Source organism: Artemia sp. Qi Xiang Cuo, chromosome 17 (assembly GCF_049724085.1).
Source record: "Artemia sp. Qi Xiang Cuo chromosome 17, ASM4972408v1, whole genome shotgun sequence".
Lineage (NCBI taxonomy): Eukaryota > Metazoa > Arthropoda > Branchiopoda > Anostraca > Artemiidae > Artemia > Artemia sp. Qi Xiang Cuo.
The window spans coordinates 3,628,905-3,643,158 of NC_142810.1; the positions used below are offsets into that span (position 1 = coordinate 3,628,905).

Below are 14,254 nucleotides of genomic sequence, written 5' to 3' on the forward strand. Positions count from 1 at the left end.
TAGAACTTAACACTTTTTAGTCTTATCTTAACAGTTTTGATTCCAACTTTCAGTTCACCTTGGAACTGGAAGACAATCATAAACTGCCTTAATAGAAGTCTTAATCTTCAATAAATCACTCAGCCTTGAATATTCGATTTATAGAAAACCTACACATAATTATAGGTATTTCCTTTTCTCTTCCAACCACCCTCCTTGTGTAAAAAGAGGAGTAGTTATATCTTTAGTTGATCATGTTATAAGAATTTGTTCAAAAGCTCATATAATCCCAGAATTGAATTATCTGAAGGACATTTTTTATTGCAATGGATATCCCATCAAGTTACTGGAATCCATCATAGAAAAAAGACAAAAAAAGGCAGAAAAGGATTCATCATCTCCACAACCTCCAACGGATATCATCCCTTTAGTGGGTGATAAGAAAGTCTTTACTGTTTCAGCCTATTTTCCCAAATAAGGTGACAAACTGCAAAGAATTCTAAAAAAACATAACTTAAATGTCACCTTCAAAAATTCTATTAAAATTCAGAACTATTTTAACAGCGACACAGATAAAACGTGCCCTATTTTGTGCAGTGGTGTATATAGGGTTCCCTCTTCTTGGAGCTGTTTCTATGTTGAAAGAACCCACCAGCAATTGAGGGAAAAATTGTTGGAACACAGGTCCTCAATCGACAAAGCTATGGATCTACGTCAAAGGCCTGAGACTTTTGATTCCGCCTTGGCTCAACATGTGTATGACAACCCGCACCATGTCGTTTCATTTGATAACACCTCCATTATTGCCCTGTTAAAGGTCTCATCCAAGTTTTAAGGGAGGCAGTCGAGATAAAAAGTACATTCACCAAAAGGTGGCTCTCAATAGAGACACTGGAGAAATCTATTTAAGTCCCAATTATAATGAACTAATTAATCCTAATCGTTTTTACTTAAATAAAAAAAAATCACATTTTGCATCCTAACCTAATCTTTGATGATGTTTCACCTGGAAAGTGTTTAGTTTTTTAAAAATGTTCTGTATAAATTAAAACATTGAATTCCCATTCAGTACTGTGTTGTTTTATTCAGTTACTCTTTCACCATTACATGGAAAGGGTTGTCAAATTTTAATTGTGCTTTGTTTTATGGTTTGAAATTTTTTTTTATAGTATCCTTGGATTTGTATTAGTAATTTTTATGTTATTATCATGCATTGAGGACAGTCAAGCGGAGGTCTTGACCAAAATATTTGCATTTTAGTCCACATTTTTCACTGGCCTCTATAATCCTTGTTTTTCTCTGTTTTACCATTTTTTGTTTCCTGATTAGCCAGTTGGGCGTCAGAAATTATTTGCTTGCCAAAGTCAATAATATGGCACTTGGTAACATTTAATTCAAGAAGCCAGGCCTCAGCCCATTGACCCTGCAGTTGAAGATTATTTGTAGCAGGGCATGGTCTTCACTGGAAAAAACTTGTCCAAGAAGCTTTAGGTTGTCTGGAAAAGTTGATTTACTGCTGATAATGGAAGGAGCATCATTGATGAAGATATTAAATAGTGTAGGGCCCAAAACACTTCCCTGAGGAACTTCACTCAGAATATACATAGGGGGAAAATGAATACAATTACCAGAGTCATCAAATAACTGCACCTATTGAGATTGCAAATAAAGTAAATCAAGGATTCAGAGGAGGGATTTTTCTTCAAGCTTGACTGTACGTAATTTAATTGCAAGTTGCTTGTGACAAACTTTGTCGAAAACTTTAGAAAAGTCAAGCAGAATCATCTCAGCCGGTCCCCAATATCAATTAACTTGGTGATGTGATCACACAGTTCAAGGAGATTGGTGTCAACCCATCTTTCTGAACAAAAGCCATGTTGTGAACTGTGTAAAACATTATTTGCATCAAGGTGTTTAACAACTGCAGAATTTATTATTCTTTCAAGAACCTTAACAACTTCTGATATCATGCTAATTGGTCAATAATTTTCAGCAAGGTCGTATATACCTTTTTAAATCTAGGAATGATATGTGCAGTTTTCCACATCAGAGGGGAAAGATTTAATGACAACTTGAACAGCAGGGAAAGAGGTTGACACAAAATTGTACAACATTCATGTAGGATACACGGGTAAATGCCATCTGGACTGGAAGATTTATTCAATTTCAGGAGGGTAAGTTCCTTTAGAACCAATGTATCAGTAATCAGAATTGGTCCCTTCTTATGTGATACATCATATAAAGAAGGTGTGGGATAGACTACTGGAATTGAAGGAAAAAACAGATCAGAAATATTGGTTGAAAAATTCAGCTCAGGATCAGCAACTGATTGACTGTTGTGCCGGATAGCTGGGACTGTGTGTCTGCTAATACATTTTTAAGTTGCATAACATATGTAAAAGAAGAGTCGAGTTGCAGCAAAACCAGAGAATATCTTTCTTGGTTCTGGTGTAGATTTCGAATTGGATTCGGAAAGTGGCACTTTTCCTAGTTGATAAAAGTGTTTATTCTGTAATTTTATTACAGAATTATTTATTACAGAATATTATTTTAGAATATCCACTAAATTTTTAAGGTAAAAAATTCAAATATGCTGTTTTAATTTGGATTTTGGTTACAAGTTAAATTCCAAACTTACCTTAATTGGCACTTTGGAGCAAAATTAAGGTCCATACTGGATCTGTTGTACTACAATTTATTTCAGTTAGATAAGGCGACAGTCTTTAAATTTTAGCTTGCTCTTAATTAAAAAAAAATTCATAACTAATCATATTTCAGATCCTATTGGCTGCTGAAGAAGTTTAAATTATGCTTTCAACTGCATCAAGGCACAATCAGCATTGAGTTAATTCAAAGGAGTCAATTTAGCTTGTGTATTTTTAAGGACTTTGTGCTTCTGCTCCCCCCTGTACTACTGGAGTATTCTATCCAAGTGTTATTGCTAGTACGTATTGTAAATTTGATAAGCAGTATTTACTTTATTCAGAGGGTCTATTATGGAATCGCCTCGAATTCCAATGGCTGGAGGTGTCACCTTTTCTGAAGGTTGTGCTGTTAAGAATGGTAAGTTATTCAATTAAAATTACTCTAAAAGAATAAAATTACAGCTTAATTTGCTTTAGTAAATAATTTCTTGTGTTCTCTTGCTTATTAATTACTGTTCAGGAAAAAAGTTACAAATAAATATGTAACTGCATATACCCTCCTATCAAACCCATAAGAGTTAAGGTAGATTAAAGTGTTTTGTTATACAAAACAAATAAAAGCTTAAAATTTTAACTGTGATTTTGTATGTTTGAGAAGGCAATATTACATCAGGCAGAAGAATTTTCTCTTTCTTGAATGCAGGCATGATAAAAAAAAAATTACATCCAAAAGTGAAGGTTGTTTTGTGGCAGCCATAATATTTATCTGAATGATCAACTTATTTTACTAGTCGTAATTCTTTTATACTATTTTTTTAAATAGTGTATTTAGGTGTTTTGTAACTGGCTTAACCAAGCATTAAAAAAAGAAAACAATTATATAGCAGGTATAAATCAAAGATACAGATCCCTGCTAAAATGTATTAAAGGATGCCTTGTTAGAATTAGACAACAATATTTTAATGCAATAAAATATCTTAATCTATATACAAAATTTTCAACCTAAATTTCCCTTGAATTTGGCTATATTATTCTGTTTTTCTTTTTTTTTTTTTTTTTTGAAAAGCTGTATCCAGGAAAAGGGAGGGGACTTTTCTCTTATCTTATTCCATTATGCACCGGTTTTGAATTATGCTTTCTTTCCTGAATTATGCTAGATTTGAATTATGCTTTCTTTCCTGAATTATGCTAGATTAGGACAAATTTTAGAATTCATTTTGTTCCATTGAATTAAAAAGATTTTAGTTTGCATGTCAAATTATTCGTTTTGCAATATAATATTAGATGTGCGTAAGAAGTCCTATTGGGCTTCAATAATAGAGACGAAAGTCAGTTTTTGTGTTACATACGAAATTCTATTGAGACCCACAGGGTATAAACCCTCCTAGAATTAGAAATATAATTCTTTTGGGGCATTTGAAAACCGGATTTGTCTAGTACTTTTTAGTGACAAAAACTGAAAGAAAACAAAAAACAAAGAGCTGAGGCCATTCCAGTGCAAACATAATTCAAACCAGTTTAAACTAAATCAATCATTTTCAAGTCCCCACGCCCGTATTTGCTCTTCTGAAAATTTACAATTATGGAGATACGTCCTTTTGGTAACCGACTGACGATATGCTGTGTGTGGTACTTTACCAAAAATAATTCCTCTCGCGTTCAAGTATTTGGTGATTAACGGAAAGCTCTACTATGACTACCTCTAACGGCAACTACTAACTATTTTGTGTAATGTGTTAACAAGTTTTCTTAATAACGTATATACAGATAGCCCTTAATCCCTTAGTTCTATTATTGATTTATAGAACTAATCTTCCCTCCCCAGAAACTCAGAAAGAGACAGAAAGTCCTATTGAGCTTCAATAATAGAGACAAAAGTCAGTTTTTGTGTTAGATGTGAAATTCAATGGAGATCCCGGGGGCATAAACCGTCCTAAATTTAGAAAAATGCCTCTTTTGGGTCTTTTGAAAAATGGATTTCTAGTATTTTTTTTTTTAACAAAAATTTTAAAGAATTACTACTTCCCCCTCCCCATGTTTTGGTTTGGTTTTTACTCTTGAAAACAAATTAGATTTATGTTTCCTAGGCACCGTGAAGTGTTGTAGCAACCCCTTTTGGCCAGGAATCCAAGGAAGGAATTAAGAAATAATATGAAGAAATTGAAATCAGTTGCAATTATCGTTTTGTGTCTGCCCCTCATCCTAAAAGATAATGACGGATTAAACAAAAACAGACTAATAAAATGTATATGTTGAATTTGTAACCAGTTATATACTATTCTTTGTATAAAGTGTTTAATTAGCATGTAAGGTGTGTAATTATCTATAAGTACATAGCATGTGTAATATCAAATAATAGTATTGCGTGTGTAATTATCTATCCCCAACTTTCAGGATCATGTTGCTGCAACTACTCTTTGCTCAAATACTTGCAAAACTATTGTATTGTGATTTAATATTTTATATATTGTATTGTGATTTTATCTACATCTATATGTATATAAGACAAATTTTCTTGCCCTCAAATGAATCAAAGAAAATGCAGAAAATATATTTGTCTTAGCCTAAAATGCACATAAGGATTCACTATTAGGAAGGCAGACTAGAAAAAATTGCAATGCTGGTTTTTAATATGTTATTACTGGGTGCTAGTAATCTTCATATGCAAAGTCTCTCATTTCATGGAATTAATTTTAAAAAAAGTTTTCCACAAGACGAGTTTTCAAAGAAAAGTAAAGAGCTCCATTAAGCCAAGAATGAGTAAAATTAAGTCAAATAATCTTCCAAGCGTAAAACTACCACAAACCACTATCAATAAATAAATGAAAATAAAAACGAACAGAAATTACAAAAAAAATAACCGAGTCAAACTCAAAACAAGCAAAAGTTAACATGAGTAGGGCTGATAACCACTATGCCTTCTCAAGACCAGTTAACAATTTGTGCTTCACTTAAAAAAAAAAAAAAACAAACAAATGACCGTGGATTGTCAGTTAAATTGACATATACTGACATTTCTTCGTTAAGGTTTTGATAATTTTTCATTTATGAAAGTAAGAAAGGTGAAAATATTTCTAACGTATTTTTTTTTAAGTAAAGCGCAAATTGTGTTCTGGTCTTTTTCTGGCAAATTGTGAAGGCTCTGGATGATTGTCATCCTCAAAGATGTAATTTTCAGGTCATGGTGTTTCATGGTGTTTCAAGTTTCAGGTTATGGTGAACAAAATAAATTTTTAGCTAACTAAAAATTTTAATCAGATGTATTTCGGGATAATACGAGGTATGGGGAGGGGGTATCCACCCTCTGATCACTTTGAATCTTAAAAAAGGCACTAGAACTTCTGATCACTAATCCAATGAGCCCCCTCCGAAGTTTATTCTATCACCCTATCTATATATATGCCTAATATACCCCCTGGGCATAACTTACAACCCTTGCCCTGAGGGCTCTGGTGAGGTTATCATCCTCAAAGACATTATTTCCGGAACTTTCAATTACGTTGAACAAAATAGCTATCTAAAAATTTGGATTGGATGGGTTTGGTGAAATGATGGGCATGGGATGGGTGGTTAGTTGCCCTCCAATCACTTTCGACCATTAAAAAGGGCACTAGCCCTTTCCATTTCCAATCGAATGAGCTCTTTTTGAAGTTTCTGAGACAACAAATGGGTCACATCAAGATTTCTATCAGATGCATTTCGGGAAACCATGATGTGTTGGGGAGAATCCACCCTCCAATCACTCTGAATCTTAAAAAGGGGACTAGAAATTCTGATTACCAATCCAATAAGCCCCTTCCGAAGTATATACGATCACACTATCTATATATTCCTTTTATGCAGCCTGGGCATAACTTACAACCCTTGCCTTGAGGGCTGTAGGGGGGTTGTCATCCTTAAGAACATAATTTCCGGACCTTTCAACTACGTTGAACAAAATGGCTATCTCAAAATTTTTACTGAATGTGTGGGGAAATGGTGGGCATGGGAGGGGGGTTAGTTGCCCTCCAATCACTTTCGACTATTAAAAATGGTATTAGCAGTTTGAATTTGCAATCGAATGAGCACTTTTCGAAGTTTATGACAAGTCCTTCGATACGAAGTGCGCCTAGCATAAGACAAAAAAATTTAAAATAAATAATACATTGTGTCCACAGCGCTGTTTACTTAGGCAGCGCTATAGCACTGCCCAAGATTACTTCCACCTAAAACCCTAATATGATTGGACTAATATAAATCTTTTTTGAATCTCTTTGAGTTTGTTAATACTATACATAACACTTATGCTTTAATTAAACCATTAAACTAAAATTAATTTCCAACGTTATCATCTACTTTGATTTTTATTGTTGTGTATGGGCGTCAAAAATAGCTTTGGTTAATCTAAAAATAATAAATTAATATTTGTCAAATAAAATGTTTTATGAAACAAAGGAATTTTAATGTAGGCTACTGCTATGACTGAATCCAAAAAAATAAAAGAAGAGTTAAATTTTTTTTCCGTAATTTCTCTGCTTTTGTCTATTAAAAAAATTCGGCAAACAAAAACAAACTCCTGGAAGTTTCTCTGCTTGGAACAAACAATGTCTTTTAGATCTATTCATTTGAACTATAGTGTGATTAATTGCAATTTCAAATTTTCTTCTTTTTTCCTTAACAGATGAACGCTTTTTAAATTATTTCAATTTTAAAGTTGGTAAAAAAGGTGGTAATTAACAAAAATTTATTGATGTAATCTTTAGATTATCACTCTTGAGTTTGTTCAAGGCTCTTGTTTTACTGCCCTTTTAAATTTTGCTATCTATTTTTGTTTTTGTTGCTTTCTTGGGTTTGGGAGCTTCTTTGTTTCAGAGTAATTTGTTGAGATTGTATTTTTATAGCATTTTAGGGTTTCTTTTCCTTGTTATATTTATTTGTTATTGTAGGTGTTGAAGGTCCTTCAATAAGTGCTGCTGCAACCCTAATGGAAACCTCAAATTCTTCTCTATAACCAGGACATCAAATTCTCTCTGAGGGTGTTTCACCCAGGATGTCCACAAAACTTCTAGAATTTGACTCCCAGGAAGTGGGTATCGACGACGCAGGTATAATTAAACAAATAATGTTTCTGAATTAGTTGTTTTTAATCAGAAATTTTTTTTCTTTTTTTTTTGCTAAGATAAAGCATGAAACATTACATAAAGCTTTAAATAGCGCTATTGAAAGATTTTACTTCCATAAAAAGTGTTACTAAAAGCGTTAAACACAAAGCGATTGTAAGATTTAACGTTGAGAGCATTATTTAAGTAGGCTAAAGTTGCAATGTTGGCAAAGTGCCGATTGATTTGCCATTCTAGTCTTTATTGAGTGAGTATAAATATGTTTCTATTCATAAAAATTAACTACTAACTACTTGATATGAAAATCTGTGAATAAAACTCTAAATTTGCGAAATCAGTTTCGTAACAATCAAGTTTATCACTCTTAAATTTGTTCCGACCTCTTGTTATGTCTAGTTTTATAAGTTTGTAGACTGGTGAATTATTCAGACAATCTTATTGTTCATTCATCTTCTATTTGTTAATTCTTTTTATTTTGTAGAAGCTGAAGCTGCTTCAGCAATTGATACTGAAACGATGAGAGAAACTTCTAGTTATGTTCTGTCATCTGAGCATCAAAATCGACCTTTGGGTATTTCATTGAATATATCATCTGAATGAGACTTACAGGAACTGGATAGAAATGATGAAGGTATATTTGAAATTATTAGTTGTACTTTAAAATTAAGGATAATTTTGTTGAAAGTTTTTTCCTACCTAACAAACGTTCTTCACGTTTTTAGTATTTAAATAGTATTGCCAAAAGTATTTTCATCATTAAAATAGGTAATTAAATAGTATTCCCAAAAGTCTATAGTAAGACTTAGTTTGTATTTCGGCTCGTAGGCAAGTGCATCAAAGAAATTTAAATGCACAATACTGAAACAGTGTAAGAAAAAAGTAGGTCTTGGGCCTCTCAACATTTTTTTTTTTTTTAAGTTTTCTCAACATTAATCTAAAAACTTTCTTTTTAAGTAACTAGAGTAGAGTACAGTTTGTTTTTTTACTTTGCTCATTTTTTTAAAAATTTTCTGTGCAACACCAATTTTCTGCCGAACATGATGTAGCTTAAGAGAAATAACTTCACTTTTAATTCTATTTCTGAACAGGAATAGTTGAAGCCATTTTCGTTTGGAATAGTTCAAGACTATTTAAGTTACAACTATGGGATATAACTGTAGACTGGTTTAAGGGAATACAAAGACATCAAAAAAGAAGAAAGACAAAATTGAAATGAAAGATAAAAGAGAAAATAAATGAAAGAAGGACAAAATCAAAACTCAAATGCTGTTCATATTCTTGCTCCCATTTTCAGCTCATCTGAGGTTAAAAGCTCCTGGCAGTTATTGCAGCTCTCCATGGCAGTTATTGTGCTCTCTTTCGTCGATTTTTATCCCAAGCGAACGCATAGTTTTTGAAAAGGCTGGGGGGGGGGTGTAAACCACATCACTGAACATTGGTTTTCAGAGTTATTACATGCCCATGGTAATAATTCTTTCATAATTGTATTTTTTAAGTAAAATTGTCATACAAACTTGTACAGAAAGAATTAAAGGAAATGGGAACTTCCTGTGAGGGTGTAAAGAGGGAGGCTTTCAAGAGATTGAGATGACGGAAGAGCCTCTGTAGCTGTTGGCCTCAGGCAGCACAGCTGTGTTGGCCTCAGGCTGTGTTGGCCTGCGGTGAGATATTAGTAGTAGTACTCTAGTAGACTCAGAAAATTACATATATCACGTTTGTAAGTCTTTCTTATAACTGACTTATAAGCCTCTTCCTTATAAGCCGATAATGACTCTGGCCCTCATATCGGTCTGATAATGTTGTTCGGGCCCTAATTGTTATAATGCCATTTTCTTTGTTTTTCTTATTTTATTAATTTGAGTAAAGAAATTTAATTCTTTTTTTTCACTACAGGGGTGATGCATTCTACTTTGTGCAGCTCTGATGGTGTGAGTCATCCAATACTCTTAGGCCCAAAACCAATCGTTATGAGTAAAAAAAACTGACAGAGAAGGCTATTGAAGAACTTACAGTTGGAATCTGGCGATGCGGCTCCTGTGGAAAAGCAGAGAAATCTCTTTTGATTCTAGATCTTCACATTGAAACAGGTTGTGAAGAGCTTTCACCAAAAGAGTGTGATATCTGCCCAGCAGTAGTTTGGGAGTACAGTAATTTTGTTGTTCATTTCATAGAACACCAAATGGGAGGGACAAGGAGATGTGCCATTTGTTTAAGAGAATGTATTGATGATATGAGACAACATCTAGAGTTACAAGGTCACTTTTTGCGAAAAATGTCTGAACTAGACCTGCAGGAAAATGAATCGCTAGTCGTTTCACAGAATTCGTCAGCAAGCCACTACTCAAATTCATTAAAATCGGAATCTGATGAAAAAAGTTTAGACGATCAGAAAACATACTTGCTCAGTAAAAAGAATATAAAATTAGAAAGACATAAAAGTATACAGACAGAAAAAAAATATATGAGTGTAACCTATGTAAGAAAGGCTTTTCGTTTCCAAGCTCTTTGAAAAAGCATCAAATAGTGCATACAGATGAGAGACCATTTGAATGTGATATATGTAAGAAATGCTTTCCTTCACAAAGCCATTTGAAAACGCATCAAATAATGCATGCAGATGAGAGGCCATTTGAATGTGAGACATGTAGGAAATCCTTTCCTTCACCAAGCCATTTGAAAAATCATCAAATAGTGCATACAGGTGAGAGGCCATTTAAATGTGAGGTATGTAAGAAATACTTTTCTTCATCAAGCAATTTGAAACAGCACCTAATACTCCTTACAGATGAGAGGCCATTTGAATGTGAAATATGTAGGAAATCCTTTCCTTCACCAAGCAATTTGAAAGTGCATCAAATAATGCAAAAAGATGAGAGACCATTTGAATGTGATATATGTTGGAAATGCTTTCTTTGACCAGGCAATTTGAAATCGTATCAAATAGTGCATACAGGTGAGAGCCGATTTAAATGTGATAGATGTAATAAATGCTTTTCTTTGTCAAGCTATTTGAATATCCATCGAAGACTTCATACAGGTGAGAAAACATTCAAATGTAATTTATGCAAAAGAACATTTTCAGATAAGTCAGCTCTGAATTAACACCTAACAACCCATTCTAGGAAGAAGTGTGATAGTTAATAGTTAACAATAAAAAATTTGGATGGAATCATGATTTTTGTAGACAGAAGTTGAGATAGACGTTGAAGAATTAAAGCTGTTCCATGCAAGCTAATTCTCAGATCTGAACTAAATCTTTGCTCTATGCATCAGTGAAAATCCTCTGGTTTTTCTTATTATTTGCCAAGTAAGGCTTGATCTCCGAGAAATCTTGTATTTGTAAAACTACAGAAGCAGAGCCAGTGCCTATTTTCTTCTTCCTTAGTGCCTATTTTGCCTTCTAATTTCTAGTGCCTGGGAAATTATCTATTTAAATGGGTAATTTCAACTTAAATAGAATTCTTCAGTGCTCAAAACGCATGATTACTGCGTTTGAGTAACGCAAGAGTACGGTCTGAATGATCTCCAGGACGGAAGGGAGGGTTCGGTGTGATAGATGAGAGAACAAAGGTAAGGTCACAGGGCCAGGAGATTCAAAAGTGGCAAGAGGAGATGGCAAATTCCCGGCTTCTAGATCTATATGCACAGGTCAGAGAGGTACAGGAAGGAGATTTATTTTAGGACCAAGAGGGCGAATTGGGCTGTTTGGTAAGTGTGAGAGCGGATGCGTTACCTGATGGGGAGAGACGGAAGTACATGGATCAGGTAAAACTACCAAGGTAAATGAGGCTGTTAACTTGATCGATCTTTTCGTTATACAACATCACCTCTTCACCTTCACTTAATCCCAGTCTTAGAGAATTAGTCTTCTTGACATTAAGTTTCAAACATATTCTTGCACTTTGAACTCCAAAATCCTCCAAAAATTAATTTGTTTCTCCATTATAAATATTGGAGAAATCTATAATCCTGTTCTTGGATCCATTAAAGCGCAAAGATCGCACATATGAGATTTTACCTTTTCTGCATAGATTATTGTTTTTTCTTGATTAAAGTACCTTACAGTTTAATGCCACAGAATATTAGTGAAAGATTTCTTTCAGACATTCACTTTCTTTCAAGAAGTCAAACAGCACGTTCTAGAGTTCTAATCTCAAGAGCGCTGGTTTAGTATGGTTGATGTAACTAAAAGCTAGTGCAAACTGCATTCAATTAAAAAATAGAAAAACCAGTGCTTTCGGTTGTTATTAGAAAACAGATCAATTTTATGTTGAAACCACTGTCAGTGCCAAAAAAAATCGTACAGAAGACAATAACGATATCTTGTATTTTCTATATTCCTTGTAATCAAATATTCTATACTTCGTAGTCGATGGAATAATTTCAGAGCAGACAAAGGTTGGGAAAAAGCTTCTTGGTTATCATGGGTGCATGCACAGTATTAGACATTGTACATGATTTCTCTGTATTATCTATCAAGGAGTTGACCACAGACTCAGAACTAGCCATTGCAAAATCTTATGCACAGAGTAAAAAGCCGGAAAGCCAGTTGAAAGCTCTTGTTTCTAATACTTAAAATAAAAACAGCTCCAAATAAGTATTGTTTTCAGTAAAGTACAAATTATATTCTGGTCTTTAGAAGTCATGAGCATGGATGGAGGTGTCCCATTTTGATGTAGAATGGGCACTTATTTTGAAAACAGATAGGTTTTTCACTTTTTTGTATATTTGTCGCCTAGGTGTATGTTTCAAACAATTGGATAAAAAAAAAATATATCAGCAAATCTTTGGGAGCCCCCTCTCAAATAAAATTTGGTGTCCACTTGGCCAGTTGATACTAAAAATTTTAGGCTGGTCCAGAAAATAGACTTTTTAGTTGCAGTTGTAAAACTGCATTGAGATGAAGTTTTGTAGTTAAACATTATTTTGTTGTCAACAAAGCAAAAAAATTCTTTTTTTCTGCTTAAAAAAGTGACCTTGGATTCACTAAGATGTTACCTTAAGTGACCTGGCATCTTAAATAATTAAATCTGCTAGAATAATAATTACTGCTTAAAATTGCTTTCGATACTTAAAATATTTAATAGTATATTAACTAGTCTTAGCAAAGATCCGACGTTTAAGATTGAGAATATTTAAAAAAAAAAAAAAAAAAAAATCAAAATTACTCATGGTTCTTCCTTCACTGTTTGTAAGGACTCAGTTCAACTCAGCTTAACCTGACTTCCTTGTGGACGAGATGACAAAAATTTACCATGCACTTTCAACTGAATTGTTTAATGTCCGACTTTTGCCTTTACATCCTTCCCCCCCAAGTAGATAGATAGAATGAAATTCGATGATATAACAAGACTCAAGTGTTGAGTCTTGTGAAATAATAAATATTGTGGGACAAAAATAGTCGAATATTAAGTCAAATTAATATACTACACGATCCACTTACGCCCTCTTAAGGATAGTGTATTTGTTGAGACCATTTTGAGATTTCTTAAATTTTTCGTGGAGCAAGAAACTGCTAAGTGTTTTGAAACGAATACGAAAACAACACCGAAACAACAACTTTTCATTTCTTTTTATTATGTGCTAAGGTAAGAACCATGTCCCACAGGACCTTATTTTTCTTGTTAAATGGTCGGATACTTCAAAATCCTGATAATCATGCGTTTTGAGCTCTGGAGAATTCTATTTGAGTTGAAATTACCCATTTAAATAGATATTTTACCAGGCACTAGAAATTAGAAGGCAAAATAGGCACTAAGACAGAAGAAAATAGACACTGGCTCTGCTTTTGTAGCTTTACAATTGCAAGAGTTCTCAGATAAAGATCGAGCCTTACTTGTCAGAGAATAAGAAAAACCAGAGAATTTTTATTGATACATATAGCAAAGACTGATTCATATCTAAGAATTAGCTTGTAAGGAACAGCTCTACTTCTTCAACGTCTATCTCAACTTCTGTCTACAAAAATAACTGTTCCATCCAAAGTTTTAATTCTTAACTATCAGACTTCTTCCTAGAATGGGTTGTTAGTTGATGTTTCAGGGCTGACTTCGCTGAGAATGCTCTCTTGCATAAATTACATTTGAATGGTTTCTCACCTGTATGGACTCTTTGATGGATATTCAAATGGCTTGGACGAGAAAAGCATTTCTTACGTTAATCACATTTAAATGGGCTCTCACCTGCATGCACCATTTGATGCTCCTTCAAATTGCTTGATCTAAAAAAGCATTTCTTACATATATCACATTCAAATGGCCTCTCATCTGTATGCACTGTTTGGTGCTTTTTCAACTTTCTTTGCGTGGGGAAGCATTTAATACATATATCACATTCAACTTGGCTCTCGTCTGTCTGTATAGTATGGTGCTGATTTAATTTAACTTGTGTAACAAAGCCTTTCATGTACGTTTTACATTCATAATGCCTCTCACCTGTATGTATAATTTGGTGCGCTTTTAAATGGCTTGATCTAGAAAAGCATTTCATACAAATTTCACATTTAAATGGTTTCTCACCTGTATGCACTAT

The 14,254-nt window shown here is 33.7% G+C and overlaps 1 protein-coding gene and 1 pseudogene across 1 annotated transcript in view; both read left to right on the plus strand.

The window, feature by feature from the left end:
- LOC148941808 (uncharacterized) overlaps nt 1-14,254 on the plus strand; it is a 97,776-nt gene that overhangs the window by 16,799 nt on the left and 66,723 nt on the right. The window contains exon 3 of the mRNA XM_089103632.1: nt 2,758-3,042. Coding sequence (XP_088959758.1) covers nt 2,976-3,042 — 67 coding nt within the window. The 5' untranslated portion in view covers nt 2,758-2,975. The remainder of the gene's footprint in view (nt 1-2,757; nt 3,043-14,254) is intronic.
- LOC148941810 (uncharacterized) lies at nt 9,622-10,356 on the plus strand (annotated as a pseudogene).